The sequence below is a fragment of the Nyctibius grandis genome, chromosome 11, assembly GCF_013368605.1.
Source record: "Nyctibius grandis isolate bNycGra1 chromosome 11, bNycGra1.pri, whole genome shotgun sequence".
NCBI classification, from domain to species: domain Eukaryota; kingdom Metazoa; phylum Chordata; class Aves; order Nyctibiiformes; family Nyctibiidae; genus Nyctibius; species Nyctibius grandis.
The window spans coordinates 10,453,398-10,480,115 of NC_090668.1; the positions used below are offsets into that span (position 1 = coordinate 10,453,398).

The 26,718-nt window shown below is 40.9% G+C and overlaps 2 protein-coding genes and 1 long non-coding RNA gene across 5 annotated transcripts; 1 reads left to right on the forward strand and 2 right to left on the reverse strand.

Moving 5' to 3' along the window:
• Positions 1 to 483: 483 nt before the first annotated feature.
• Positions 484 to 11,503, reverse strand: MPHOSPH10 (M-phase phosphoprotein 10). Of its 2 annotated transcripts, XM_068410067.1 has the most exons (12): positions 11,340 to 11,503; positions 10,469 to 10,588; positions 8,130 to 8,778; positions 7,148 to 7,293; positions 6,546 to 6,720; positions 5,047 to 5,188; positions 4,557 to 4,624; positions 3,622 to 3,759; positions 3,283 to 3,393; positions 2,943 to 3,050; positions 2,162 to 2,392; positions 484 to 694 (listed from the first exon to the last, which is right to left on the reverse strand). In XM_068410067.1, exons 2-12 carry the CDS (start codon positions 10,501 to 10,503, stop codon positions 545 to 547), a joined length of 1,953 nt encoding a protein of 650 aa, XP_068266168.1. In that variant the 5' UTR covers positions 10,504 to 10,588; positions 11,340 to 11,503; the 3' UTR covers positions 484 to 544. The 2 variants fall into 2 exon arrangements, with proteins under 2 accessions (XP_068266168.1, XP_068266167.1); XM_068410066.1 differs by lacking the exons at positions 10,469 to 10,588; positions 11,340 to 11,503 and adding an exon at positions 9,624 to 9,729.
• On the forward strand, positions 11,194 to 19,406 carry MCEE (methylmalonyl-CoA epimerase). 2 transcript variants are annotated; one of them, XM_068410068.1, is made up of 3 exons: positions 11,194 to 11,576; positions 15,546 to 15,813; positions 19,214 to 19,406. In XM_068410068.1, the coding sequence occupies exons 1-3, from the start codon at positions 11,227 to 11,229 to the stop codon at positions 19,364 to 19,366; spliced, it is 771 nt and encodes a 256-aa protein (XP_068266169.1). In that variant the 5' UTR covers positions 11,194 to 11,226; the 3' UTR covers positions 19,367 to 19,406. The 2 variants fall into 2 exon arrangements, with proteins under 2 accessions (XP_068266169.1, XP_068266170.1); XM_068410069.1 differs by having other exon boundaries at positions 11,444 to 11,576; positions 15,473 to 15,813.
• Positions 16,270 to 25,959, reverse strand: LOC137668504 (uncharacterized). The gene is made up of 3 exons (XR_011048946.1): positions 25,539 to 25,959; positions 23,066 to 23,168; positions 16,270 to 16,337 (listed from the first exon to the last, which is right to left on the reverse strand). It is a non-coding gene; the product is annotated as an uncharacterized lncRNA (long non-coding RNA).
• Positions 25,960 to 26,718: the final 759 nt, after the last annotated feature.

Sequence of the window (26,718 nt, forward strand, 5' to 3'; positions counted from 1 at the left end):
GGGAACTTACTTTTTTTTAATCAGCCAAGAAGAGAGCAAACACTGAAATAATTCCACGTTGAAAAATATCCCTTAAGTTAAAAGATGCCATTTGCTTACTCTGAGTTACTGCAGGCTGAAAAAGCTTCTCTGTCCTCCCTCTCTGATAATCACGATTTCAAAAGGTAATTTCCAATTTATACTGCCAGGATAGACCTTAAGGTCTTCAATAAACACAGTTATTCCTGCAATACATACAGAACTATTACAGCAGCAGAATCAAAAGCTATGGACTATAAAGAGACTGTATAAAGTACAAATATCAACTATTCTACAGGATTATGTATCTGCCCATGACAAGCAGCTTTCTTTTTAGAATAAAAAGACACAATCAGAGTTCTATGGTAGAAAATTAAAGGAAAACCTAAAGGAAAGTGTCTTTACATTACCTTAGAAGTTCACAGAACATTTTAAAGACCAACGCAGAATTAAAACCTACTCAAATTTAGCACTCGTGTAGGAACATTTTAATATATACAAGATGCAACACACATAAAAAGGTAAATTACAATTTCAGTTTATGAACAGAGAGCGTTTTCTGCTTCTTCTCTTTCTTCTTTAATTTGTCTGCATCTTTGATTTGCATTCTTACTTGATCTTGTAGTTGAGAAAAGAAGGCCTGGGATGATTTCAGGACCTTGTCTTTACCTTCATCCTGTCAATGGACAAAATATTTGTTATAACCAAGAATGCACAAACAATACCATTACACTACTTACTAGTTACTCACAGATAATGGTATTTGACTTTAAAAAAAAAAAATCTGATAATTGATTTTCAAAAGATATTTTTCACTGCATTCTTATACCACTCCTGCTATCTGAAGAAATAAAGAGTACGTTCCCTTTCTAATTAGCAAGTAGCATGAAGGAACAGGCACCAAGAATAGATCCTTGCACATCATGAGCTACAACTCCATATCTCTATTTTGTGCTCTGCTCTCCTTTTGAAAAGGTAAGCACAACTGTTTTAGAAGTAATCAAGTAGTTATTCCTATCCGTTTCTAATACCTCAAAATTTCAGAGATTTTTAAAATTTATTTCACTAGGAATCATAGGTGGTACATAAGTTTACTGTTTTATAGCATGCAAAACAAAATCAACCTGATGAGATTACAGAGAAGGCTCCACAATAAGAAGCAGAAAGTTAAACAGGAATATTCTATTTTGAAATAGTTTTAGTTACTCAAAGCTCAGAAAGAACCAAATGGAAACCTCATCCTCAATTACGCGTGCAAGTAGTCCCACTTAAATCAGTGGAACGGTTCAAATACAGGAAAAAAGAGCGCGAGTCTTAGTATTTGCAGGAACAGCACCTTGTCAACTTTGAAATAAATAAAAAGCAGTACTTAATGCAAACAATCATTTCCGCTTTGTGAATATACTTTGATATAAAGTAATTGTATCATACAATTTTTTCATATTTTTCCCTATCTAAAGATTAAGTTGCTTACAAATTCAAATATATTTCATACTCCAAGTAAGCCTCTAAAGGTTCCAACAACCATTTAGGTATGATTTCTTCATAATTAAAGCAATAACATCTACATAAATATGCATTATAAATAAGGAGGTCACTGCAAAGTGCAACCAGAGACGTATATTTTCAGGCCTCTATACTGACATCATGCTGTCAGGATCATTAGCAAAATCAGGACTAAAAAGACATCCAACACTACTTTGCATAAGACAGTTACAAGTGTGGATGAGAACAGGCCTAGAATACAGGGGAAAGGAAGGGGGCAGCAGACAAAAAGAGAAAAAAAAAAAAGGAAAAAAAAAAAGGAGTATGCATCTGCCCTTTCCATGTCTTCTTCCTACCTCCTTCCTTCCGGCAGCTACATTTACCTTTCATATTTGCTCAGACATAAATAAGGTAACAAGGTCTGGGTGATAAGCAGATATACTACTTGTGTACAAGAATTTTTGGGGGGATGGAGAAAGATTAGGAGATGTAGCTGTGCCAAGAGGGATGGGAGGGGAACCAACCCTATACTTTGTCATTGTTCGTGATGGAAGTTGCCTTTCCTCTCTCTAGCAAAATATTATCCATCCACGGGATTTTAATATTCTTTATCTGGGAAGCTCCAATCTACACAGGACTACTTAAGAGAGAGCCTTACCTTGAGCGGAGACGCTTTGCCTTCTTTTGTAAGCCTTTTTAATTTTGCTGCAGCAGCTTTTTTGCTAAGTTTTGTGCCTTGTTCTGGTTTCATTTTTTCAAGAAGCTTTTGACGTTTCTCTTTTTCTCTTAGCTTCATACGTTTACGAAGCTTTTTCTTTCTTCGTTCTCGTTTTTTGTCTGTGGGAGTCTTTTCCGCATCTGTTTTTACATCACCAGCTTTGTTCTTATCCTAAAGAGAACAAGATCTCTAGATCCATAAGCATGCAAAAGCCAAGACTCACTTCACAGTACTCACATCTGTCTTAGCATTTCCATTATTTCAAGTGTTTAGCCAGCTCAGGGCGGTGCTGCATTAAGGCAAAGGCCAAAGACTGGCAAAAGTTGGGAAGTGAGAGTTGTACAATTGCTCGCAGACACACTAATTGCTCTTCCCTACTGTCATTTAGCTTTCCCTTTCCAAATACCCATATATGTGTTGGGAAAATAATTACCATCAGGTAATAGTCAAGAACAAAAATGAAGCATAATATTATGGCCTAGTGTAGCCAAACAAAATTAACTCTTTCCCTTCCTTACAGTTATAAAAAAAAAAAGCACACCCCCCAAAAAAACCCCTCAACAACAACCAACACTAAAATGCTAGGCAAGAAGGTCCACAAGGTGAAGGAACACAGGGTGGGAGGGGGCAGAATTCTCCCATTGATCTGGCAGCCAGTACACCCTTCTATCAACAACACAGATCCTTTCCAGATCCTTGTATGATTTTTAGTTATATTTACCTTGATCTCCTCTGGTGCTAAGAGAGCAGCATCACTAACAGCAACAGGTGCTACTTCTTCCATACTGATAGCTGGCAGGTTTGAAACAATTTTAACTTCTGGCACAGGCTAGAATTAAGGAAACATATTCATGACTGAGCACACCATCTCACAGCAGCTTACAGCTAACAACGTACTAAACATTTGGTTTTGTTTAGAGGCAATTATAGTGCATTTAATATGAAGTAAGAACAAGCTCAATAACACTCAATGTTTACTATACTTTCTATTTCTCAAATATATTTTGAAGTGTTCAAAGACAGGAAAAAAACCTCCAAATTTATGAAACTTATGTACTTACTGGTTTGGGTGTGAAGTGGAAGTTACAAAGCGCATCCAGCTTCAGGAAGAGTGAATCCATCATTTCCTGAATTTCTTTGTGTTCAGGATTTTCCTCCTCTTCAGTCTTTTGCTGCATTAATAACGCAATGTTACTGCAACACCATTCGTAAAGCTATTTGACTTTAGCAAGACTGCTAACAAGACAATATACAATTCAGAGCCATTTCACTGGTGAACACTCAGAGAAAGACCGAAGCACCTTCACAAAGCTGAAAGCAGAGTTAGCAGTGTACAAATGAAGATAAAAGATTATGCGATGCGAACTTCAGACTGAAAGGAAAGGCACTGCTTACGTTACCTGGTGAAGTTTCATGTATTCTTGCTCATAGATCTCAGCGAGACTCAGCTTACTCTTTTCATGATCCAAAGTGATACGTTTCTTGTATTCAAAAGCTTCCTCTTTTGGTTTTTCTTTTGGTACTACATCATCCCACGCCTGAGAAAGTCATAAATTAATGACCAAATGCAACTACAGTCAAATATCAGGTGCTACCGCTTATTTAGAACATTTTACTTCTGTGACACATTAACTAGTTTATGCGTGTGGCTTCACAGAACTCAGTAAGTTTCACACTTTCATTTGAAAAAAAAGTAATAAAAGACTTACAGCTCTAGCTTGTGTGTTTATTTTTAGTGGATCGGGGAAAAAATTGTATAATAAATAACAAAAATGTAATTTTCTTAAGTACTTAAATATTCCCCCCCATATGTACCAATTTTTTTAATTCAACTAACAATAAGCTTCAACAAGCTGTGGGACACAAATCTTCTATCCTGTGTGATATGGTCTAGGCAATCCTGCCCCGGCAGGGGGATTGGACTAGATGATCTTTCGAGGTCCCTTCCAATCCCTAACATTCTGTGATTCTGTGATTCTGTGATTCTGTGAGTTTTGGTTAGTATTCAGAATCCTCAGAGCACTACAGTTACGATCATAAACAAAATTTACAGACTGGCGTTATATTCCAATAAACTCCTTACAGTTTTATCTGCAAACACTTTTTTTTGAAGCGCACAAAAATCTAGCATATAACAGGCATGTAAAAATAGAGCTCCTTAGAAATCCAAAGACACATTCATCAAGGCAAAAGATTAAAACAACCAATTGCAGAAATTAATTAAGATAACTCTACATCTAACATTTTAAGAGCTTCAAACTCATCCTTGGAACGTGCCCTGTGAATCATCAAGTCTATGAACAAAATAGGGAAGAGCAAGCAAGATAATATTAACCTCATCCAATATTCTCTGTTTAATGATATCTTCAAGCTGAAAAGTAGTTTCTTCTGTGATCACAGGTGCTGAGAGAAGAAAGAGAAGAATTTTAAGATAATGTTTCTCCAGCAAGAAATACTTTTTGTTCTATGAAGAATAAACAACAGAAAATAAAGCCTTAACAAAAACGTAGTAATTGAAGGTGAGGTAAGTCAATAATGTTCTCCTCTACCTTCAAGAGAGTAATCATATTATGCAAGGCTTGTAAATGACTAAATCTGCCACCAAATTAATGAACGTTCAGTTAAGTTCAAAATGAACAAAAAAGATCATAGTTTCCTGTAGTTTCCACTATGAAAATGCACAACCTTAAAAACACACCGAGAAGTTAAACTTAGTGTTTTGTTACCCTACTCTTGAGTCACAGGTGTTTTCAGCAAGGTCAAAGGGAAGAAAACCCAACATAGTATACAACATGCTTTCAGGAAAGCCCTCTCTCACTACTTACCCATTCGGACTGCATGGTCAAAAAGTACTGTTTCCTCCAAAAGGCTGTTTTCAGGTCGTTTTTGTCCAGTCACTTCTCCTTTAAGCTGCCAAGGTTTCTCCTCTAACAACTCTTCTTCTAAACTTTTTATTTTTTTGCTCATCTGAAAAACACAAATTCCTAAGAAGTTTAAAACATAGAGTTCACAAGTAAACTCAAGGCAAGCAATTAATAGGTACTTCTAACTCCTCCCCACTTAAAGATGAGGGAATATATGATTGCATATATATCTGATGTAGGTAAGCCACTTTTTCTTAATTTCATAGAATCATAGAATCATAGAATGTTAGGGGTTGGAAGGGACCTCTGGAGATCGAGTCCAAGCCCCTGCCAGAGCAGGACCAATCTAGGGCAGGTTACTCAGGAACGCATCCAGACGGGTCTTGAAAGTCTCCAGAGGAGGAGACTCCACAACCTCTCTGGGGAGCCTGTTCCACTGCTCTGTAACCCTTACAGTAAAGAAGTTCTTCCTCATGTTGAGGTTGAACTTTCTGTGCTCTCGCTTGCATCCATTGCCCCTTGTTCTATCACAGGGCACAAGTGAAAAGAGGTTGCGCCTTTCCTCTTGACACCCAGCCCTCATCTATTTATACACATTAATCAGATTCCCTCTGAGTCTTCTCCAGACTAAAAAGCCCCAGGTCTCTCAACCTTTCCTCATAAGGCAGGTGTTCCAGTCCCTTAATCATCCTTGTAGCCCTCCTCTGGACTCTCTCCAGTAGATCTCTGTCCCTCTTGAACTGGGGAGCCCAGAACTGAACGCAATACTCCAGGTGAGGTCTCACCAGGGTAGAGTAGGGGGGGAGGAGGACCTCCCTTGACCTGCTGGACACACTCTTCCTAATGCACCCCAGGATACCAAGGTCCTTCTCCACGGAGCTGCTCTCCAGCAGATCGCCTCCTAACCTGTACTGGTGCATTTTATTACTCCTTCCCAGGTGCAGGACTCTGCACTTATTCTCGTTGAACCTCATTAGGTTCCTCTTTGCCCAGCTCTCCAGTCTGTCCAAATCACGCTGAACCGCCGCACAGATTTCAGGTGTATCAGCCAAACCTCCCAGCTTCGTATCATCAGCAAACTTGCTGAGAAGACACTCTGTCCCTTCATCAAGGTCATTGATGAAGATGTTGAACAGGACTGGACCCAGCACTGATCCTTGGGGGACTCCACCGGTTACAGGTCTCCAGCTGGACTTGGCACCATTGATTACCACTCTTTGGGCTCTATTGTGTAGCCAGTTCTTCATCCATCTCACTGTCTGTTCTTCTGCCTCACACTTCCTGAGTTTGCTCATGAGGATGTCATGGGAAACTGTGTCAAATGCCTTGCTAAGGTCAAGGTAAATTTGTAAATAGCCTCTTCATATCTGCCAGACTCTGAACAAATTACACTATCATTTAAAAAAAAATATATATTGGCCACTGTTTCAAAGTATTAGCAAAATAAAAAAAAAAATTACCTTTTCCTGTCTCTTCTCAAAAGAAGACTTTATGTCACTGGCATCGATGCCCTTCTCTAACTGCATATCAGTAACATCTTCTGTTTCACTGTCATCTGGCAAACTAAAAGTAACTTTTTTAGAGGCTTCTTTACCTCTCATATTCTCCATCATCATTTCATTCATATCCTCGACCCTGTAACATTAAAATTTAATATAAAATAAAGGTTGAAAAGTCTCTGTAACTTTTTACATGAAGATATTTCAGCCATTACATGTTTACCTGTTACAACTAACCCACAGTTAAGAAATACAATAGGCTTTCATTGAAACCTAAAGGCCGGGGCACTAGGGAAACTTCTGCATATGAAAAACAACTTTCAAGAACTGAAGTTACAGCTATTAAATGTTTTATTCAAACAAATATCAAGAGACAATACTCAAAAGATAAGTAAATAAACTACTTTTTAAATAAGGTGACAATGCAAACCATGAACATACAACAGACAACAGATAACAGAAAACCATGACCAAAGTGAGCCTGGAATTTACACTTTATTTTCTACTTCACTTCAGTGTAAAATTACGAGGACATTTTATCTGCAAATAATGCATATACTTACTCAGACATGCTTTCTTCATTCTCCTCTTCAATAGCACTGTCTGCTTCCTCTTCCTGATCATCTTCAACATCATTAGCTACTAAATCATTGTCATCAACTGGATCAAAGAAATCTTTGTATGTCAAGTCTCTAGAACTTTTCATTGGCTAAGCAGGGCAGAGGGGAAAAAAAAAACAAACCAAAAAAACAAAACTGTTAAGACTGACAGAAGTCTAAGGGTATGCTGTCTTTTAAAGCTTTAGCACCTGGGGAATAGCACTACTTGTATAACAGTAATTCAGTTTACTGAAGCATTAACCTGTGGTAGGGCATCTTAGTAAAACTAATCTTTTACAAGTATTTATTATTCTACCACTTAATTTCCTTTCCAATTTCAACATAGCAGAAGTCAAAGCGCAGTAGATTTTGCTGATTACTCATTGGAACGCGTACACGTTCCCTTATACCCTGGGCATAGTTCTTACTTGCTATTGAGAATCTCTAGTAATATTAAATAATAAAAGATTTATTTTTGAAATAAGTACTCAGCAACTTAAGTTAAATCAGAGTTACAAACCCATGTCCCTGGAAAAAGAAGTTGCCAAAAGCCCTTTGCTCTGCATCAGTCACCTCAGCAATCTCTAATTGCCAGATAGCAATGCTGAGTGACACATCCTTTTCATTCATTGGGTCACCTGTTCTGCAAGATCACATATTTCTTATGACATACTATCTCTTCCTTTATTCATGCAAAAACCCAAGACCCATCTAAAGAGAGACTGGAATAGCAGGACGGTATGTTCTACACTGGGACATTTTGTTACCAGATGTTCATGTCAAATGTATTATTAAAGTAAAGCTTCAGAAGTAATTAGTCATCTAATCAAATTCAACTTGGTAGTTTCTACTCAAGAGTTCAACAATTTATAGTCACCCTAATGGCTATCATATCTTGATATAAAGGAAAAGAGAGATCAGTAAATTAATTTACTGATATTCTTACTTTGACTTTAGTTTCTTCAGACTCGTCTTCCCCATCATCTGAGATGATGTCTTCAAAATAATTAATATCTTCTTCCTCCTCCCTGTTTTCCTTCTCTGCATGTTCTAAAAAAGCTTCCATCTCAGCGAGCTTGAAAAACTTGTCATCCACTATAGATTTTCTTCCCATTTTTTTTGATGTGGTTTCCTTGGCTGTTTTAATTTGTTGCTCCAGTGCTTCAATATCAAAGTCAATATCAGAATCCTCATCACTGTATTTCTGCATTATGCCTTCTCTGAGTTTACTTTGCTTTTCTTTAGCTTTAGCTTTATCTCTTGTATAAACATTCTTCTGTTCAGTTTCTGCTTCCATTATGCTATCTTCCAATTCCTTGTCACTGCTGGTCTCTGCATCAGAGCCATCCTCTTCCTGATCTGAGAGGAGGCAAAGATCTTCATCCTTGGCATCCCTTGCAATGGATATCTTGAAGAAATCAAGAACTGCATTGTTCTGGAGCTCTAGTTGTTGCCAAATCTGTTCTTCATCAAAATTTTCTATCACCAGCTCTTTTAAAGGACTGCCACGAACTACATTACTTCCCAAAGCTTTATTCAAATCATAGAGAGTCTTTGTTAATGCTCTGAAGTCAGCAGCCAGTCCATCTTGCACACTAAAAGTAGAAAAAAAAATTAAGGGCTTTAAAAAGCACAACAGTTAATATTATTTTTTTATTTTTTATTTTGCAGAATTAAGTAGTTTTCATTCACTTTACACCTTCCATTAAATTAATCACATTGTCACACTGAAGCTCTTTTTATATCTGCTTAGGTATTTTGGTGCTACAGAATAGCACCTTTCAACAATTACTGCTGTTGCTTTGCTTTCTACACATCTCTTGGACTACTGCTACTAAATATTCCTAGAAATAAAGACATTACAATTATTAAGGCTTTCAGCTTCATTACGCTTTGTATATCAAGTAGCAGCTGGACAGAATATTCTACTCTTCTATAGTTACATCTTACTGTATCTTGATCATATTTAAGCACTCCAGACGTTTTGGGGAAGTAAATAGTATAGCACTGAACACCTGAAACATCGAAGATACAGGCTCTTGGTTTTAAAAAGGTAATTGTCTTCCTCCACCGCCTTACTCCTCAGCTTTCACGTTTGGGCAGGCTCTTCCAGTTTTTTCTCTAGAACTACCAATGCTTCAACACAGCCGGCTGAAACAGAAATCTCCGTTTCCTAATGCCCGAACGCTGAAGAAAGGAATAGGAAGCTGCAGCAGCCACGGCAGAAGCGCCAGCCAGGTCTCGACGCTGCTAACAGCGCGCTTCAGGAGGGCTCTGCGGCACCGGGGGTCGCTGAGCGGCGCCGGCCGGCTGGCACGAGGCCTCCCCCGCCAGCACCGAGGCCCGCACGAACCGCAGAGCGCTGCGTGTGCGCGCGCACACACGCGGCCCGGCATTTGGGGGCTCCGCAGCCCCTGGGAACCCCGCAGCCCCGCTGTACCTGAGGAAGCGCTCCGGGTGCGCCGCGGCCGCCCCCGCCACCCTGAGGCACGTCTCCAGCCCCTTGACAGCCGCCATCTTGCCGCCGGCCGCGGCGCGTGGGGCAAGGTGGCACCGCCTCCCCGAGGCAGCCGGCTGAGCGGTCCGGGCAACCCCCGCGGCCGACGCCGAGGTTCCGCGTACAGGAGTTCCGGCCCGCGGTGCCTCACACACAGCGGTGGGAGCCGGCCCGGCCCGGCCCGGCCTGCCTCCCGAGCCAAGAGCGTTTCTACCTCCCAGCCCGTGCTTTTGTCACAGAACCGCCTCGTTTCTTTCCGTCACACCCGCTTGTCTAGGCGGGCCTCCTCGCCTTCGCACTGAACCACAAGCAGGGTATTGCAGAGTCAGCTACTGATGGCTGTTGGTCCCTCCCCTTTGAGGAGCATGGTACCGCTCTAGATTGGGATGTTCATCAGCACTGGAAAACCGGCTCTAAATATAGTAAAGCTACAGTCATCTTACTTTGCAGTTTTGTCTCTCTGACCTACATACGAGGGCTATTTTGGAACCACACATTTCCAGCTGATTCTGTGAGCAAAATGCCCGACGCTACCTGGCGTCTCCAAGCTTCCAGCTAAGCTGGCACGCATTCACACAGCTACACGATTAGGGAGCACTGCCCAGTGTTCAATTGGTTTGTTACTTTACATCACATAGTTTCCTTACAGTCTATTTTATAAAGTCAAATTAAGCACTACACACACAGACCCTGGTGAAGATGCTGCTGCTGCAGCTGGGGTAGACGATCCATTCCTCCTCCATGCTGCAAAATATGTTAGCAGGGGCTGCCCCCCGGGCTGCACTCACCCTGCCTGAGGCCCTTCCCAGCCATCCGCAGCCATTCAGCACCTGGATCACAACGGTGACTAACCTTCTTTGTTCTTGCTATTGCCTCTGCTGTTCCTCTGCTGCTTTCACGTTTCCTTCCTACCAAAAAAAGAAGTCTTTTCAGTGCACAGAAAACAAAGCCCTGCTATGCAACTTCTGTGTGTCCTCTCATTGGCACTTTGCACCCTCAAAAAACCATTGTGTGGAGCAGGGCCCAGCCAGCCAGAGGCATGAGTATGACCTGTACCTGTGCTTCTCTGAACATCGTAAACATATCTGATGCTTTACAACCTGCGTTGGAAACAGAAAGTGTCATATACTGGGACTTTTAAATACCCATTTTGACCACTGATTTTGAGCTGCACTTTTAATTATTCAGATTTGAAATGGCACAAGGTGTTCATATATTTAGGATGTATCACAGCGACTTGCAATGTCCTGTGCCCCTGACACAACAGGAACGGAGCACCAGATGGCCGCCTGCTCTCTGTCCTGAGTCTCTTTTGCACAATGCTTTAGCCAGAAAACTTTCTCTCTGTACAGATGTCCCTTGCTATAGCTGGCCTCTTTTGCACTTTCTTTTTAAAATACAGTGCCCAGAGCTGCCCCTGCAGCGGCACGGCTGAGGCTCGCTGCACAGCCGCCTCCCCGCCGTCGGGCACAGGCGTCAGCTCCAGCGCGGCCGCCCCAGGCCGTGCACGCTGGCTGGCAGCGGCCGTAGCGCCCGCCCCTGCCCCATGGGGATTTCTCCTTCTGGGAAAGGCACGGAGCAGCTGCGCCCACGGGCCCCAGCGAGGGCTCGCCAGCCCCTCGGCGTGACACAGCCATTGCCACCGCCGGTGCCTCGTACCGGGACGCTCCGGTGGCGCCGGTCCTACACAGCCCCGGGCTGTCACCGTGCCGAAGGGCTCCCGGCCCACGCCGCGCCTGCAGCTCGGCACCGCCGGGGAGGGCGGGCGGCGGCCGTTGACGTCGTGACGGCGGAGAGCGGCCGCTCCCCCGCCACCAGGCGCAGCCTGCCTGCGGCCGGGCTGTCTGCGAGCGGCGGGCGGCGAGATGGCGGCCTCCCTGGGGCGCGCGGCGGCCGGTAACGCGGGGGCCGGGCGGGCCGGCGGCGGGGCGGCGCGGGCGGCGGGGCCGGTGAGGGCCGGCGCGGCCTCAGGCCTCGGCACGGGGCGGCCGCGGTCCCCGGTGCCCGCTGCGGCCTGGAGCCCCTGCCCCGCGGCGGCGAGCGCTCCCGCTCCGTGCCGGGGCCGGGCGGGCCGGCGGGGCGGGATCGCGCTGCCCCCGCCCGCCCTGGGGTGCGGGAGCGGGCCCGAGGCTCTCCGGGAGAGCCCGACAGGCCACAACAGAACAGAAGTGCTTTTATAAATAAAAACAAGGTCTTCTGACCCAGGTGACAGATGTATTAACAACTGACAGTAGCTGGCTTAGAATAAATTTATGCAGCAAACTCCAAAATTGATACTTAAGGCGCAAGGTGGAGCTTGTCTTTTTAAGGTACAACTTGGAGGTCAAATGCAAAATCATTTCCCATTCATTATAATTCTCTGGACTGTTCACTATCTTAGTAGTAAGTAAGGGCAGGTTAAACTCGCCGTACCTAAACCACACTATTTTACTGGGTAGCCATACATAGACTGCAGCAGAAGAGTGAATGAGAGACTTGGTGCTGTCAGTGATCAATCAGTGGGATACTTGGGAATGAAAACACCTTTGTGTAATTGCACTTTGATGGAAGAAACCAGAGCTGCAGTAAGTGAGACTCAGTTTCTAGGAACTACGGAGCCCATCTGATTCTCAAAAGCCACCTCCAGCCCAGAGCAGAGCAGCACTATGTATGACCTAAGTCTTGCTGGCTGGCAAAGTTTCCAAGATGCTAATGCCACCTGAAACTGCTGGGATTTAAGCATGGCCAGGCTATGGCCTTTCCCCATTTGGTCCGGAGAGCTAATACACAGCCCCTGTATGCCAAACTCCCTATGGTGACAACATCCTCTCCATGCTTGCAAGTTGTTCTCAACCTGAAATGGTTGACAGTACAACAGTGCGTGGTGACAAGGTTCTTCTTACAGTTGTATAACCTCCCCATACAGAACATGACTGAATTCAGTTGGATTTGGCTTGTGTTTGATTACTTAGCCATGTAAGTCAATGAACGCTGCCCCACATAAGTAGCAACAAGCCTATAAATAAACATTTGAGGGATGAGGATCTTATTTTATGGGACACTTTAGACTTGTTCCTTCATGTTCATTATCTTTCCAGGAAACACCACAAAAATCAAACATTTCTTGGGCAGAACCCAACAGAAACAGCATTTTCTATTCTTTTTGCTATTGCTTCAGTAACAGCTGAGTAACAGTCTGTGTCTCTACTATCCGTCAATTTACTTGAAAATAGACAAAAATACAAATTAAATTATAATAACCATGTATTCATATGCCCTGTGTGAAGTACAGCAAGAATTATAGATGGGAGATGTCAAAAAGAATGGGAAAAATCCTAGCCTTTCCTGTCAGTAATGATTGCTTGAAAAATCTACATTAGTAGTATTTCTTCTGAACGGTGGTCTGTTAATATTTGGAAGAAGGAATGAAACAATAAAAAGCTCTAAGAAACCTAATAAATGATATAGTAAGTGGTCCTTATCTTTCAAAGGATTTTTCTATTTTGGAGAATACTGACCTCCTCTAAGTGGAAGAGTATCTTTTTCTTCAGCAAGAATTGAATCAGGTCTTAAGAAATTATTGTAGGAAACAGAGCTACCTAGGTAGAATCTTAGGTGGACAGAAAAAGACTGTATGGCAGGTGCTGGTGTTTTTAAAAATTTTTTAATACATTATTTACTCTGGTGATCTGGTCAAACTCTAGTCTAGGTAATTATCTGTGCCTCTAATTATGCCAACTAGATCCTGCATGGTTCTTATTTTGTACATTATAAGCATTGCATAGTATTGCTTCCTCAGGCAATTGCTTTGTTCACCCCAGACAGAGCTGCATTTAGATGACAACTCTATCTACAAAATAGTTTCAGCATAGACATTTGAAAAACAAGATTTTTTTTTCTTTGTAGACATTGCTAGGGTTTTTTTTTTTTAACATGTAAAAAGTTGAAAAGTACTTGGAAATACTGAGTTGCTCTACTATGCCAGTTTAAGAGCCTAAAGGTAACAAGTGAAAAAGAATTGTCCAGAACTTCTGGCTGTCATGAAGGAGATGACAGGACGTACTGTGTGAAAGGCTGGCAAGAAACACTCCAGGACAGTTGCTTGCAGAACTGGACAAGTTTCTGGAAATACTTAATGTAGGATGTTGATTTATTATTATCAAATAGACTTACTTTTGTGATACTAAGTCTTTGGAAGTATGTACATTGCATGTTGTAATTTTAAGTCTCAAATACAAATAAACACTTCTTCTTCCATCACAGCACAATGGTCAGAAAGGCTTAGATTTAAGGACTGCATCAGTTGTCTTCGTAAAGAAAAATTAACTGATAGCTGTAGTCTTGAATTCCTGTGAAATAGTAGTTCTCAGTTTCATATAGTGAAGCTAGCTGATTAATTACGGCTACTACTAACCTTACAGAGTACAGTCTGAAAAAATGCAGGCCATGCTATCCTCAGTGTATTGCAAAGCATCCAGAATCTCAGTGCATCCTTGGCACTATCTCTTAGCAAAATAGCATGTTTGTGAATTTAAAGCTAAGAATGCCTCAAAGACTTAAAAAATGCTGAGATGCCTCTAGCTTGGCCTTGAGGCATTGGGAACTCTGACATGGCCTAAAGCAAACTGGCATGAAATTAAAATGCGGCTTTTATGAATATATCCTTTCATCTAATTCTAATTCTGGTGCTAGAAACAAGTGATACGATCACAATTTCTCCTCTACCCCCAATCTCTCCAGATACTAGTACTCTGATAGATTAATGTAATTCATTTGTAAGTATCTTCATTTTATATCTTTTTTTTTTGTGATTTAAAAAAAACCCTAGCAACCCTAGAACTATTTGTGAGCAACACAGCAATTTGACACAGATAGTGTACTGCCTTGTCCGAGCAGTCAGTGAAGAGTTCTGTAGATATCTAAGCAGTTTTTCAGGTCACTGAGCTCCCCATGAGTTGTCCATCTTTTGTCTACATGTTAGCCCTTACCTTTGTATCATATGGTCATCCAATATTATTTTACAATTACCTTTTCATTTATGATGAGCCAAATCATACTCTTTTGTCAGTCACCCTGAAGTCAGTGGCACTAGTTGCATTAAAAAAGCTATTATGATTTTGACCTTTTAAAGATAACCTTCTAAATTGTTATTGGTCAGTTGGATACATTGTTCACAGTACTTAGAACTGAAATGTTTCTAAGCATCTTGAAACAGATCAGTGAAACTAAGTATAAGACCTGTACAGCATGTGAAAAGTAAGATGAGCAAATGATTCCATCATTGGAGAAAGAGAAAATAAGAAATCAAAATCAGGAGATTTTAGGATTCCTTAAGCCTCAGATGCAACATGACATGTCTGTTTTTGCTTGAGTTAGTTCTGACAGCTGAGAGCTCAAGTCTTTTCTCTTTTGGATCTTGCAGTATCAGTTCTGTCCAAGGTTTTGTTTGGGTTTTCTTGTTTGTTATCATTTCTAGGTGTATAGGCATACATCTAGGAAGAAGCTCTGAAAAATTCAGAAGTCACTTTTAAGTACATTATAAAGGTGACCATTACGTTTGGCCATGTATTCCTCTTTTTAACAGGCATATGTAAGCATTTACACTAAATTTGTGGGTTTTTTTTTTTTGTATTTCTGAATAATTACATAGTCTCTGAAAAAAATTGTGGTGTTAGTACTACAGAATAATTCTTTCCTTGGTCTCAGTCTACCTTCAGCTTTGCATACTGGTGTGCTTACCAGTTATATAGGCCTCATTAAAAGGGGAAAGAGCAGATACTGACACTTTCTCAGTGCTATTCACTTTTTTTCAGGGCTTCTTACCAGTTTGCAGACTTCAGCTCTCACAATACGAACTCTATCATCATCAAATTCCTTTTCTCAAAGCATTCCAGGCTGTTTATGGAAACTGGGCCGACTTAATCATGTAGCAATTGCAGTACCTGATTTGGAGAAATCTCAGTCCTTCTATAAAGATGTGTTAGGAGCACAGGTGAGCGAGACTGTGGCTCTTCCCGAACATGGTGTCTACACTGTTTTTGTGGAGCTGGGAAATACCAAGCTGGAACTTCTACATCCTTTAGGAGAGAAAAGTCCCATTGCAAGCTTTCTGCAAAAAAACAAGACGGGAGGAATGCATCATATCTGCATTGAGGTATTTTAACACAATATACCATATAGGACAGAGATACTGAAGTATGCATAATTTTTTCATAGGCTTGGCCTGTGTCAAGAACAAATATATAAGGCTGTCATATTTGTGAGAATTTATATTGCATAAGAAGAACTCTTAAATGTGCCTTTTTTCTGTTTTGGAAATCACAGTTCAATTTCATGAGCTATGTGATAATTTTTTCCTCTTTTATGCTATAAAGATTAAATTGGGGAGAGGAGCGTTAAGTATCAAGTGTGGAAGGTGGACAAGCCCAAGGGCTTGTGAAGAATGTTTGACAGGTGTCAACTTCCTGCCATAGCAAGGGCATACACTGGAAAAAGACGGAGTTGTAAGTTTAAGCTAAGGCATAGTTTAGCTTTTCAGAAGTGTCTTCCTGCTTGATATTTAGTTGATAATTGTATACAGAAATCAAAAAAGATTGTCAGTGGTACTTACCAAACAACAGTAAAGTCTCCAGAGTGTCTTCTGTCCTGTTCTTTCTTGTCCATCAAAGAGGGATTGATCTGGAAGTACACAAGATGTAAAGGGGCTGGGTAGTAGTTATCTTATTTAGCATACTCATGTTTTAGTGTATATGTTTGATGCAAAATTTCATGCTGCTGTCTATGATAAATGTTTTTAATATTTTACAGATCTGAGTCTTGCAAACTTTATTATTTCATGCAAAGTGTAATAATGAAAAGTAATGGGATTACTGATGTCAGTAAAAATTGTTTTCAGAATACATCTACAAAGACCAGCGTTTGCAGTTGCATGCTTTCATTGAGAATTGAGAAATTTTGCATACCCACAGGCATTGCAATTTTTCTTACATTAAGTTTGCCTATTTGCAGATGTTCAAGAATAAAAAAATTAATTCTGTTTAAATTGACCCTAAATTGTACTGCTAGGCAGTTCTGCTATAGAAATGTGAAAGACCTCAGCTAAACTTAGGAAACGAGGGGTGTAGAAGAAAGAAGTGATTTGTAGAAGAAAGAAGTGATTTGCAGTAAGACCAAAAAAAAACCTCCAGCCCCCTGTAAGACCAGTGGTACTTATTTATAGGTACAAGAGAAAGAAGTTGTAGGCATTTCTCAGCAAAAAGAGCTCAAAGCTCCCAAGGGTTTCAAGTATATGTAATCCCTTTTAAGACATTTCAAGAAATACTTGTTACCAGCTGAAACTGTTCTATGTAGATCTCCGTTTTGTATGAGAGATGATCTTTTTGCAGATAAACCGAAGCTGGCCATCAAGGGAAGTCATATTGTTAATTATGAAAATTGAGAAAAATGGGACATGCTAATTATACCATGTTGGACAATGTAGAAGTGTTGTGTTGAAAAAGAAAATCTATAACTGTATACAGTAGGTCAAGCAAGCCAGGAGTCATAATCTAGCAGTTAATTTCCATTATTCGGGTTAGCTAGTGCTACTTGCAGCCAGATTTTCCTAAATGAAGTCTTGTAACTCACTAATAGATTCTCTATGCAAAAAAAAAAAGATTAAGAAAAAGATTGTCCTAAGTCCCCCATGTTTGTCTCCATGTAAAAAACAACAAAAAAAGAAGATTATAGACTAATTTACATGGAAAAAAAGCAATCCATTGTTGACCTGCTGCTTAAGTGGGACTGAAAACAGATTTGGTCACTACCACAGTCAATCAAAAAGATATTAACCTTCCTGCTCCAATTTTCCATTCTCCTCAGAATGGAAAATCTTACAGTTTCAAAGATATGTCATCTTCTGAAGTTGAGCAAAAATAATTTTCAGAAAAACTATAAAAGAACTTCAGAGTCAATTGATTGTTCATTTGAAATTTAAAAAGTATTTTGTAGAAATATCTTTCTATGAGCAATTTTATTGCAAAAAGCTGAATTGTAAAAATTCTTTTCATACTGGAGAGGAAGCCTGACAAGTTTATCAAAATGCTTTTTATTTCTTCCTTCAGTCTTATTATTCAAAGGAAAAATTTAGACAGGTGTTTTGATAGGGTATTTGTTTCAGACAAAATAAGCACTTTAAGAAGAAATTAAATTATTCCTGACCAGCTATAATTGAATTTAATACCTGCAATGAAAAGCTTCTGGACACTTGGTAGAATAAGAGAGAAATCCAAGCCTGATATTATCCTAACATGAATGCACCCACAGGCTTTCCACTGTTTACTCTCACTGCTTCCTTGGGGATGTAGTAATTCATTCCAGCTGAGCCCAGACACAGTTCCTCTTCTGGCCATCTCTGTCGGACAGGAGCAGCAGCTGCAGTGGCTTATCTGCTTGGGGAAACAACCTGGAGGGGGCTATGGCACCATTACATGTGCTGTTTTACTTTAGATAAAACTGGACAGTTGTTTCTTTTTTTTTTTTTTTAGCAGACTGGTAGTTCTGTGTAGGAAGAACTGTAGTGAATTCAGAATTTTCATGAACAAAACTGCTGCAAATGAGTAGGAATTAACTGATGTCTCTTCCTCTGAATCAAAGCTAGGTATTTCCTTCTTCCCTACAATGTCATCATGCAAGTTTATTTACCAAGTTATGTCCAGACACCCCAGTCCCGAAAAATAGCAATGCTATTATTTTCATTCTAGGTCTTTACTGATTAGTGACTATTGGATTTGCTAAATTGAGTGCTAATTTTATTATCTCAAAGAATGAATGCATTTAAGGTTTGGAAATATTCAAATTTCATCTGATGACATGACATCAGACTTAAGATCACATTATACAGCGTAGACATGTTTTTGTTAATTACGTATTTCTGCAGGAAACTGTACTGAAATATTATGTTAAAGGCTATTATTACAATGAAGTTCAATAGGAAAACCAGGTCATATTCTGGGTACGTTTCTGATAATTTCAAAGTTTTTCTTATGGAACTTTATGAAGCTTAACCTACTCAGAAAGAGGCTATAGAAATCTAAAAGGGACTTTCCTTCTACCCATTGCCCTCCCTTTTCACCGGCACCTAATGAGTCAGTATTGTGTCATCAATTAGACAGGGAGGCATTCTTTAGTTATTGACAGTTTGAAAGCTGTATGATCTTCTTAGTAATAGTAATGCAGAGTTTACGTTATTTATGGAGTCCTTATAAAGTAACAACATAAAAAAATCAATGGGCTTTGTGCATGAGTGATTTTTCTTTAGTAATTTCTTAAATATAGCACAATATTTAAACAGTATTTTATAAAATCTTCAAGTAACAAATGCAAACTTCTCTAGGATTTTTATTTTTAAGAATAGATGTTTTAAAACTGTTTTATAATTTAATTTATTTTCAGAATTATATTAGAATTTAGAAAGAACATTTTAGTAAGGAATTATATTATTGCTCCTAAATGTAGAATCTGCATAATACAGTGTAATATGTTAATTTGTGTGAACTGTATTTTTCTTTTTTAAGGTTGATGACATAAAAGTGGCTATGACAGAACTGAAGAAAAAAAAGATACGAATATTGAGTGAAGAGCCAAAAATAGGTGCACATGGCAAACCTGTGATTTTTCTTCACCCTAAAGATTGCCACGGAGTCCTTGTGGAACTCGAGCAAGCTTGAGCTGTAATATTCATAAATAAAATAATAGATTAGCTGTGAAGTTACTGAGCTGGTGCTGGGAATATCGATGTGGTATTCAGTCTTTACAAGTTCACTATAGTTCCTGTAGATTAAGTGCAGCTTTTGAGTACTGAAATAGTGCTACAGATTTAGGGTTGTTTTCTTTTTTTTGTTATTGTTGATCTGATTTTCAGAATTGATATGTTGACATTTCTTGAATTCTCTGTGATTATAAAGCCAAATACATGAGCCAAATTACATATGTAACATAGTAATTTGTGTTCTATTGCCTCATGTTTGCAGCACGGTTTTACCTCTGTAACCACAGAAACTGTACAGTTTCTAGGTCATCCCACATTATTTCGTTCTACATTTCAGAGCAGAGACTCACTTCTCAGTGAAAACACTATAGCTTAGTTATTCCCTTTAGAAATGAAGGAAAAAAGAACATTGTTTTTTCTGTTTTCACCATTCAGCATCACTGCTTCACACTGATTGATTGGTTCATGCAAGAAAAATATCCTTCTGTGCTATGCCAAGTTTTCCTTGACATAACAATTACTGCCAAGGAAGTTACCATGCGTAAATCATCATTTAGTTGTTTTATGAACTCTGTGGATATGCAGGCAATGTGAGAACAGTACCTGAAACATTATTTGCCTGAAATATATTTCAGACTGTAATGTACTTTTCACATTTCATTTTTTTCAGGTATTGAATATTTGTTTTTCAAGCTCTGTCCATAGAAAGATATCTGGGAGAGACCTGAACAAATAGCGAGCAATCTTTTCACTTACTTTATAAATATTGTTTTCCTATGCAAAAGCACTTAAAAAAACCAGTGGAAAACACAAGCCACATAAGTCTCAGTTATATACACTGTCTTTTAACATGAGAGAGCATGCCAGCATACTTATGTTTCTGATGGACTTCAGTCACAGTTTGTTGACTTATTCATGGACAGACTTCACTTCATTGGTGTACATTAAGCAAGCAGTGTTTGTCCTGATACTTTCTTTTAGACTTGGTCCTGATACCTGACATGTCAGCTGTAAAAACTGAAGACGTGCTGTTTCTCTAGTTTTCTTAATCCTTAAAAGTCATAATTTTTCCTAGCTAAACCACAATCTGAATTTTATATTTTCCTACATCTCTGCATATACAGTGAATAGTTTCAGCTTAATACGAAGTAAGTTCATTTTAGGCTAGGAGAATATTTACTTAATGGAAATTGTTGTGTGTCATGTTTGCTACAACAAAATACAAGTATAATGCTGACCTGAGATTTAAACAAGACTTTAAAGACATTGATGCTTCCTCACATATTTTACTTCTGAAAAAAGCTCTGCAAAGCCATGCATTTTTTTTAAAATGAGACAGATTTGTACTCAAAATAAATACTCCTCACATATTTTAAGAAATACAGTGTCTTCTGCAGGGTTCTTGCATTTCATCAAATCACTGTTCAGAGGGTAGTTTGTGATCTAAATTCTAAATTGTTTTGAATTTAGAAATCCTAAGGCTCATGATGGAAAAGTAGGATGATTTGATATTCCTGAAATATGGTTCTGCCATTCTAGGAGACATTCTATTAGCAAAGCTGCTTTTGTCTTTCCGGTCTTTCAAAGATGGGGAGGCATCTTTTCTGCAGAACTAGCATAGGAATGTCAAGATTAGAAGCCTCGCTGGTTACATGTCAAGATAGTTGAACAGAAGTCTTTGAACCGAATACCCTTAGTTTGGTGCAACAGAAAACTGGGCACTCCTCCCTAGGTTCATACTGCATTTCTTTGTCCTGTCTGAAGGAGGTGGACTTTTGTGTGTGACATCTATCAATACACTCAGAGTAGTAGCTTGACATAGTACTAAGGAATGGAGATTTTGAGTAAACAATACTTACTCCACTTGCCTCATTGTGCTCCCCATCTTATTAGCAGAAAGAGACTTGTAATGCTTTTAGCTAGTAACCAGCAATTTTCCTGACTGACTGCAGTGGGGTTGCCTAGCACTAAGTCAGCTGATGTATTTTGTTCATCATAACTAAGTCATGCTCCTATCTCGCTCACAGTTTATACATTTCATCTGGCTCTTCCTAAGGTGGAAGGCAAGATATGAACAATAATACAAAATGAACAAAAAAAAAGAGAGTTTAGTTCTGTAAAATTAGTCAATACCCAAAACTGGGGCATGCTTATTACAAGCTCTTACCATTTGGTGTGATCAGATCCCCTTACTTGCCTGGGTATGTGCTACAAGATATGAGAATTTCCACCTCTGGAGCTCTAGACTTGGAAGGAATAGCGAAGAGAGTTGGACAGCCGAAGAATCTGAAGGCAGCTAAGATGCACTGAGGGAAGTTTCCTGTTTTAACCCTAACTCCCATAGACTTCAGTGGGAACAGGATCAGCCCTTATACTTGTTAACAAACTTCTAGTCTTTCACCTTAAACAAGAGAGCTTTCACAAGTCATTCTTTGTTCTGACTTTCTAAGGCTTTGGGAGGGGTTAGATATATGGGCCTTACCCTTTGTCACTGCCATGATTATAAAAGGGGAATACCATCAAGAAAAACAGTGGAAATTCAGGGTAGAAACTGGAGCAATAGAGAACTGTGATTTGTTTCTTCCAGTGGAGGGACACTTAATGATATACCCCTGGTTGCACCAGTATACAACTTCTGGAAAGAACAACAGTGATTCAAATAACTGGAGCCTGATTAGCTTGGAAGGGAATTAGGCTTTAACAATGGGTATTTGGTTGTTTGGTTTGTTTTTTTTTTTCCCCAAAAGGTACAGTGAAACCTTATTTTCTGATAATGCCAAGCTTTTCAGAAGATGAAATGTTAGTATTTTGTTAGTAGATTTTGTCACATTTGGGTCAGTTGTCAAGTGCAAGTTCCCTGTTCCAATCCCTCCATGTGCCTTTTTTCCCCTCTGTGCTCAAGCATGGTCCCATTTTATACTGCCTAAGGCAGGGCAAGACACATTTTTCTGGACTCCATCAACATTACTCAGGCAGCTAAAGGGTTCACAATTAAATGATGCAAAATATCTTTTTTGACTTCCTCTATGCAACCCTCAAGTCTCTCCTAGGTGGGAGGAGGAGAACAGGCTGCAGAATGAATCCCATTCTGTATGCATGAGACAAACCTAGAAGAAAACTCAAAAAGCTGAGAAAAGAACTAACTACATGTCTTTTAAAAGCTAACCTTACAGTTTTGCAAATCTGCAAAAAGTCTGGTCCCATCGTGCTTATACTGCAATTAATTCACATGAATTAAAAAAAAAACACCTGGGTATTTCATTCTGAATTCAATTGCTTTCATTATTACCATATTTACACAATTTATCACAAGTTTTGCAAGAATATATTCTATCTTGATGCCACAGCTACTGTGCTTAATACAGTTAACACAGCCTGAAAATTTAGAAAGCTGTGAATGAATTATAAGAGGAACTGAAGATGGCACTTGCTTTGGCAGACCAGTTCCTGGGTGGATAATACTTCTGTGTTTAATGCTGAGACTAGAGTTTACTTTCTTAATGCACATGCAGAAGCACTGCTGTCTATTGTTTAGGACAGTCCTTGGATTTGGACTTTATTGCTAAGATAGACGAATGGAAGTTGGTGTGACCAAGGAAGTCTCATAGAAAGACCAGGAAACATGGAGATGTTTACAATATCTAGTTGAGGTACTTACAGCAGGTGCTCTGAATCATTTCCTTGGCGCTTCCTTTTGATTCTCTCCTTACAATAAATTCTTCCTGTAGTGATCTGACTTGGGTTTGTTGGACTCAAGGACCCTTAATTAAGAGAAAAAGTTAGAGTTAATTGTTTCAGTAAGCACTCGATTCTTTTACCAAAGCAGTTATCATGTTGGCCAAATTATTAGACTGTGAAACAGAAGAAATCCCTAAAATGGTAGCCCTGGTGCTTCTCATAAGGGTGCTGGATGGCACTAGACACAGAAAGGTAACCGACGGTTCAAACTTCACACATGGAATCCTGTAAGATTAATATGGAAATGAAAACTAATAATATATAAATTAATTGGCCCAATGCTGACATTTTAAAATTCCTTCTTTGGAATGCAAAATCTGTCACCTTTTTTAAGCATTTTCAAAGCAGTGTGAACATTTTATGAGATGTAAATTTATCTTATTGGGAAGGAAGGAGGTTTGCCTCCCAGGATGGTATAATCCTTAAATATCTATAAAATTAAGTCATCTATCTAGTTTCATGTTCCTTTGCACTGTCTTGCCTATTGTTAAACAGCATTGTTAACTGCAAAGTATACAGCATAGATTGACAAGTGAGGAAGAGTTCTCTCTTAGACAATTAAAAGTAATGATACATTTTGAAGCACTTCATGACTTTTCTAGATGTAATCTAAAGCGGTCTTTTAACTTATGTTTTGTTAACATAAAAATAGCAAAGAGGTACTAAAATCTTCTATAAAATAGATCTTTAATGAAGATTTTTCCTTATTTTTAACATTGCATTTTTTCAGTAATAAAGATAGGTTTAAACCATGATTTAAAAAAAAAAAGTTCTGAAGTAACTGTGTGTATTCTGAAGGCATATGTGACAATGCACAGTTTGCCTTAAACAGAGGGAATATCCTACTTCTGTAGCTGTGGCTGGCTTGTATGGAAAAGATTATTTCCAGAAATTGAAGAGTAGCAGAGAGGTGCATTATTGGACTGATATTATGCACCTTATTTTTACCTTCCATTTTGGTACATAATTTTCTATAATAACCATCTAAGTCACGGTCTCCAAAATGAGGTGAAGGGAGAATGTTTGTTAGGAACTTAGGTTTAAGAAGTTAAAAAATATATCCCACTCCCCTTGGGACCCCTGCAGTCTTTGAGAGGTCAGTTGTAGTACAATACTTGCAGCTGCAGTACCTTCAAAAATAAAACACAAGCTGGGAATACTGCTTTTGGTATATTGATTGAGAAAGTGAAAACTTCCTTATGTACATAACGCTATTTCATCAAGTTAACAATTTTGAGAATTAATAATATGAATTAAAACATGATTTGCCAAATGTTTAAACAACCCATCTACAGATTATATATAACTTCCCATAGTTCTGTGTAAAACATACATGCATTACAGTTTATGTAATGTTTGAGTTTTCATTATCTTCAAAAGAGAAGCAAAATCAGTCAACTAATTAGGATAGAGAAAGGGACAGATGAGAAAAGTCACCATAGGAAAACCATGATAGAAAACAGCCTCTTAGTAGCAAATGGCTACTCTGTAGTTAGTAAATCTTAACAGAAATCCTAACAACTAAACAAAAAACAAGAATTAAAAAAACAACAAAATGGTGTTTCCATGAAAGGCCTTTGCATGTGCATGGAATTTGACTCAGTGCTAAGCAACTGGTATAGCTACCCCAGGGCAAACAAAAGCACACCAAGCTGGACACACAGCTATTACAGTGAACATTGATATTTAGCTGACTGGAATACAATATAATTATATTAAGACAGCTTTTCACTTTTGCAATCATGAGAAAGATTACTTTTTACACTCGAGAATAGCTACAAGTCTTGAATTTGCATACTTATAAGCAAGTCCTGTCACAACTGGCCTAAGAGCACTTGATCTCACATATGTTCCTTTATATACAAAGTAATCACCGTCACCTAACTGTGGTAGAAAGATCTAGTAGTTTCTAACAAAAGGCCTGAGAAACAAAGTATGTTTGTTATTCATGGTAAGAACTGTTCTTGGAGAAACCCACTTCAATGAGCTTTTAAATATTACACATCGCACCTTCCATTTTTAATCTTTATGGGGAGATCTATGTATTATCTGCACAAGGACATAAAAATCATGATCCCATAAATCTGGCCATATGATGGAATGAGCGTAAGTGCAGTGCTGTCCCCTGCTGTAATGTTCAAACTTTTGGTGTTTAATTTGATTTTTGTTGCACTGGAGCACCTCAAGCAACAGGAAAGCCTGGTCATTAATTAGCAAGATTACATAGCCAGCATTCAGGAGTGCGCTTCATAGACAAATGTTACGGAAGACTCCCAGAAAACAATATATGCTATGGCCCCTCACCGATGTGGGGTCCCTAGGTGTACACACCACCAGTGCCGGGTGGCCTCACCATGCATCACAGCAGGACTAGAGGCCTCCAGCAAACATACCTGTCTACTGCTCCTGCTTGAGGGGCTCCTCAAGGGTAGCTGGGCTGAAGGGTTGCTCCGTGCTGCAGGCTGGGGGTGCAGCAGTGAGGCGCCCTGCAGCTGGCTCTCCTCAGTGTCCAGGTCTGGGCAAGCTCCTCCACCGCCACCTGTGAAGCCGGTGCAGACCTGGGCCTCCAGCCTTCAGTATCTGCGGAAGAGCCTATTTGACGGGTTAGTCCGTATCACCAAGCCAATCACTTTTTGTACCATTTTTTGAGAAACTTAGAGGCGTACAAGCACGGCATCACCTCACCGGCCCTCTGTGAGGCAGCTCAGGCAGTTCTGCCATCACCTCTTCCAACCTCGGTGGGAGCAGGCCGAGCAGGACCCTGCGAGCGCAGAGCGACGCCCGCGCTTCGGGGCACGAAGGCCGGGAGGCAGGGCCGGGGGCAACCGAGCGGTGGGCGCAGCGGGCCGTGGCGGGCGGGCCGAGGCGGTGCTGAGGAGAGGCGGGGGCCTCCGCGCCGCCCCGCCGCGCCCTGCGGGCCCGGCCCCCCGAGGCGCCGCGGCGGCCGGGCTATGCGCCATGCAGGTTCCCGGGCGGCCGGCGCGGTATTCTCGCACGCAGCTTCCCGGGCGCAGCAGCCGCCTCGGTGTGTGGCGCTGAGGCAGGCACACAAAAGAGCGGCTGCGGCTGCCCCCGCGTCCCCGCCGCGGCGCGGGGTGGGGACCGGCCCCGCCGCTGCCAGCAGCGGTAAGGAGCGGGGGTGCAGGGCGGGGGATCGGCGGCCGGTGTCGTGGCGGGGACCGGCGGCTCCGCCGTGGGTGGGGCGGCAGCATCCCTGCGGGTCCCCTGAGGGGAGCGGGGAGCCCGCGGGGCCGGGCGGGCGCTGAGGAGGCGCCGCGGCCACCTCCGCCCCGCGCGGACGTTGCTGCCCTCGAAATCGGGGTCGGGGGCTGCCCGCCCCGCGAGCAGCTGCCCCCGCCTCATCCTCATCCCCGTCCCCTGGCAACCGAGCTACCCGCAAGGGGACGGGGAGCCGGGGCGAAGGGGAGCCCCTGCGGCATGGCGCCGCCGCCGGTGCGGTCGCGGTCTGCGGCGCGGGGGGCTGCCGCACGCCCACATGTCCCCGCTGGCACGGAGCCGCTCTTCTGCCCGCGGTGGCGGAGAGGGGGCGGAGGAGGAGCCGCGCGGCCACAG